Source organism: Hibiscus syriacus, unplaced genomic scaffold (assembly GCF_006381635.1).
Source record: "Hibiscus syriacus cultivar Baekdansim isolate YM2019G1 unplaced genomic scaffold, ASM638163v2 tig00111582_pilon, whole genome shotgun sequence".
In the NCBI taxonomy this organism is placed as follows: domain Eukaryota; kingdom Viridiplantae; phylum Streptophyta; class Magnoliopsida; order Malvales; family Malvaceae; genus Hibiscus; species Hibiscus syriacus.
Genome location: NW_024063126.1, coordinates 4,782,665 through 4,786,985, shown reverse-complemented (window position 1 = coordinate 4,786,985; position 4,321 = coordinate 4,782,665). Strand labels below are relative to the sequence as shown.

General features: G+C 35.3%; 1 protein-coding gene across 4 annotated transcripts; it reads left to right on the top strand.

The window, feature by feature from the left end:
- Window positions 1-851: 851 nt before the first annotated feature.
- LOC120165346 (transcription factor PHYTOCHROME INTERACTING FACTOR-LIKE 15-like) lies at window positions 852-3,347 on the top strand. 4 transcript variants are annotated; one of them, XM_039174890.1, is made up of 7 exons: window positions 852-1,095; window positions 1,297-1,366; window positions 1,484-2,231; window positions 2,310-2,402; window positions 2,499-2,630; window positions 2,707-3,127; window positions 3,212-3,347. In XM_039174890.1, exons 2-6 carry the CDS (start codon window positions 1,335-1,337, stop codon window positions 3,064-3,066), a joined length of 1,365 nt encoding a protein of 454 aa, XP_039030821.1. In that variant the 5' UTR covers window positions 852-1,095; window positions 1,297-1,334; the 3' UTR covers window positions 3,067-3,127; window positions 3,212-3,347. The 4 variants fall into 4 exon arrangements, with proteins under 4 accessions (XP_039030821.1, XP_039030820.1, XP_039030819.1 ...); XM_039174889.1 differs by having other exon boundaries at window positions 1,290-1,366; XM_039174888.1 differs by having other exon boundaries at window positions 1,237-1,366.
- The last annotated feature ends 974 nt before the right edge of the window (window positions 3,348-4,321 follow it).

Here is a 4,321-nt window from a genome sequence, read left to right as displayed (position 1 = left end):
ACGAACACGAACCGAATATGAACACTTAAAAAATAAACAAACGAACATGAACATATTTTTGTTCAAACACGATTAATTTACAGCCCTACTTATATTCACCCCTAATTTATAAAAAAATAATATCACAACTTTCAACATATAAAGTATTTATTTATTTTACGTTGAATAATATAACGTCATAGTTTATGATGTTCACGTATAAAAATGTAAATACACAGAATACCGAAGGAAAAATACTTTTAAAAATCATGAACTAAAAAAATAAGAATTACAAAGATTAAAATACATATCCAGACGCTGAAATTAAAAGAAAAAAAATGAACAAAAGAGTTCCATAGTTCAAGAACATCTGTTTTTCTTCCATTTCGATTCCTCTGCCTTTCTCCCCGGTGACTAAAGATGCTTCCATAATTCAATTTTTTCGCGGAACACAAACTGGACTAGAGGGGTTATGGCCTCCCTAAAATTTTAAAATATTTTAATCTTGACTTTTAAATTTAAAAAAAATAATTTAACTCCCAAAATTTTTAAAAATTCAAATTAAATTTTAACTTTTTAGTGTTCTTAATTAAATATTCTCTCATAATTTTTAAAATTTCTTATTAAGTCTCTCAAAATTTCAAAAATTGTAGTTAGACTCAAATTTTATTTTAGAAAAAATATAAATTAAACCTTTCAAAATTTTTAAAAATCTTAATTTAAATCTCTATTTTTTTTAAAAAAAAAATTGTTTTAAACTCTATCACCAAATCTCACGTACCAATCTCGAGAGATGGTCTAGTTCGTTCACAATGAACGTTTTCCCCTGGGGAGTGAGTACCTAGTTAAAACACCATTTCAATGGTCCCAATTATTATTAAGAGTATCTTCTTTGGTGGTGGGGCAATGAACCTGGCCACCTTTCTCCGGTGTGGATACCTAAACTCCACGCAACAACCTATTTGAAGATGAGACAGGCTTCGAATTATTGTGGACGCCTCATTTTTCAAACCCAGGGATCTTCGAATCCCACCGTCTTATCAAAGTTGTATAATAATTTCATAAACTTGCGTCTGGCGATTGATTTGATGCCCCTTTTTGAAGCATTTTTAGCAGGTAAGTGTCGCTTCTAAACATGCCCATGTGAGGTTTCCTTGTTGGTTGTGTTTCTTTTCTATCTTCTTCTTATTCTTTTTTCCCTTGTCCTTCATCGGCATCACCATCATTACTGTTCTTCCTTTGGAAATATAATGAAAGATGAGAACGAAGATTAAGAGGAAGAATCTCAGTGTTGATTATAATGGATGTAGTTTATAGGTAGTCCAGCAACAGTCAGCTAAAAAATTCCATCGAGGATGACAGGACACTTGCCTAATTTACCTTCCATGTACGTTTTTCAAGCATTTTTAGCTATTGCATTTCCATGGTGTACTGTTTTCCTTTTGTTATATATATATATATGTAGTATTCTCTTTTATGTATTGCAGTTATTGTAATAATGCAGGCGTGATCCTGATATCATGGAGCTGGTATGGGAAAATGGTGAAGTTCTCATTCGAGGTTCATGGTCGAAGATAACTAAGACGACTTCCCCGTTCTCGTCACATTATTTGTCTCGATCGAAGTCTCGAATTCAACTAATCGAAGGGAAAACTTGTACCGCCAGTGGATCAAAGGATGGGGTTGCAGATTCTACGTTAGCCGAACCCATATCGGGTCTCTCCAGTGCTGTTCTGGGATCGGATAAAAGATGTTACCATAAACAAAGCGACTTGCCTAAACTCATAGCAGACCACCAGGTACACGGTTCTTCCTTGAAGCAGCAGCATGAAACTTGGCATATGGGATCGAAGGAGGAGAAAGATAAGGTGAACTTTTCCATGTTCTTAAGCTCCGGTACAACAAGAGCAATAAGCAGTCAAGGACTAGCTGCAGGAGCTGAGGATTTACGAGGCAATAATGTCAAATCTTTGCCTCCAAGTGGTGATCCCTTGGAAAACGAAGGGAATTTAATGGCTAAGAAAATGAAGTCACCTCAAAAAGTGTCGCATCCTGATGAACAATCCGAAGCCGTTCCGAATACGAGGTTACCTAATGAGGTTCATGAATCCTCAACCTTAGCACCGGATAATACAGGTTTTAAGGGAAATCCTGAGCAAATGGTTGCATCGTCTTCATTGTGTTCGCGTGGTGCTTCAAACTGTCCAACATACCCTTTGAAAAGGAGATATGAAGACACTGATCTCAGTAGTGTATAATTTCTCATCATCATTTTTCTTCTTTCAATAGCTTTTCTCATTTAACTTATAGGATTTTCATATGTGATGCAGAATACAGATATGGAAGAAGAACCAGAGGTAACGAGGGGAAGCAAAGGTGCTAAGGGAAAGAGAAAAACAGAAGTCCACAACCTATCTGAAAGGGTAAGATCAGTAGTACTAGTAACTTACGTGATACTTCGCTGCCAAAAATGAAATCTGATAAGCTGTTGGGTGTTTGTTTCCTGCTCATATATATAGGAGCGAAGAGATAAAATCAACAAGAAGATGCGTGAACTGAAAGACCTCATACCAAACTGTACTATGGTGGATAAAGCTTCGATGCTTGATGAGGCAATCGAGTATCTAAAGACCCTTCAGCTTCAAGTTCAGGTAGTCTTTTCTAGTTCTTCCATTACAATTTATTCTAATGTGTAACCAGAGCGCTAACCATGGGATGTTGGAGCAGGTGATGTCAATGGGAAATGGGATTTACATGCCACCGATGATGTTTCCGTCGCCTTGGACAATGCAACATATAAATGCTCAACATTTGGGTGGCTACTCTCCCATGGCTGTTGGGATGGGTATGAGACTGCAAATGGGAGTCGGCTGCGGCGCTACACCGCAGTTTTCGACTTCACTAATGCCAGGAACAGCACCTATAACTGGGATCCCAGAAGCTACACTCAACATGCTTGGGTTAAGACGTTCATCTTTTGTATCTTCGGCTGGTAGTTTCATCCCACAATCGGTCCAATCTCAATCTGCGGCGACTAGGGTGACACAAGTGGATCATATTCCAGGTGGTTCTAATCCAACACATTAACTCAATAATGCTGAACGGTTCCTTATGACGTTTAAAAAGACTCCAGGTTTCCTGTAATCAGGTTAGCTCACTTACCATAAACAGGTTATGTTCTCTTGCAAAAGGGGAAATTTTGATATATATGGTTTCCTGTTGCTTGTTTCAGCTGTTACAGTCATTGAATGAGGCATTCATGGAAGGTCCCTTTTCTCAATCAAGGCATTGAAAATGTATTTTCCTAAAGAAAAGCGCTGTTTTCTATTTTGTACATTACCAAAGGAATGTACAAGCCTCATTTTCCAGCTATTTAGCTTTTGAGCTGAATTAAATAAACATATTGATGATAAAATGGAGTCTTAGTGTTTACTAGATCAGCTTTAATTAACAATTAACAAATAATGAATGAGTGGTACATTAATTATGGTTAATGAGAAGGTTGTATTGGTTGTCTTACTCAAAAAAGGACATGAAATTTTATGTTAGAGAAAGAAGAATTTATAAAATTTTAGGATTAGACAAATAGATTATCAATAGAAAATATGTAAAAAAAAAATCTAAATTTTAGATGCTATTGAAAATTTTAGATGATGATTGCCCATATCCAGCTCCCTCGGTCTATTTCTACTATCACCTAAAGACTCAAACATTTTATGGTATAATTCACCCTTCTGTGAATTTGTAGATCCTTCGAATGAACTTATGTTTCATAATTAGGAGTCCCTTTTTGTTAGAATTATGATTCAATTTCTTCTTGGATCAGGCCAAGAAGTTGCAAACAAAACATTGGTAATAGACTAATAGTGTGAGGCTTGCAGGGAAGACGAAAAAGTATAATCCGTTTAAAATTCTAACTCGTCTATCACCTTTATATTGATTAAGAAATGAAATTCAATTAGAGTAGAATTCTTCCTATGCTAGTTTCCTTTGGTTTCTATAAATAGAAACTAGGGAATAGATTTTTGAAATGCAACAGTTGTAATATAAATCTTGTACTTCTTCCATATAGTGAACTTTTCTTCTCTTCTACTTATAATTTTTTTCTTTTGAATTTTCTATGTAAATTTTAGTGTTTTTTTTATTTTTTTATTCGATCATTTTCGTTTGCTGTTATTTTATTTGACAGCTACAAAAACTTTATTTAAGCTATGCATGCTCTATATATCTATAGGCTACTTTCTTCATTTATCTTAATTCTCATATGCTTTGAAATATCTTCGGTACTGAGCTAAATGGACCGCTTTGTACATGTTCTGGTCCCTGCAACTTAAATTAGGCA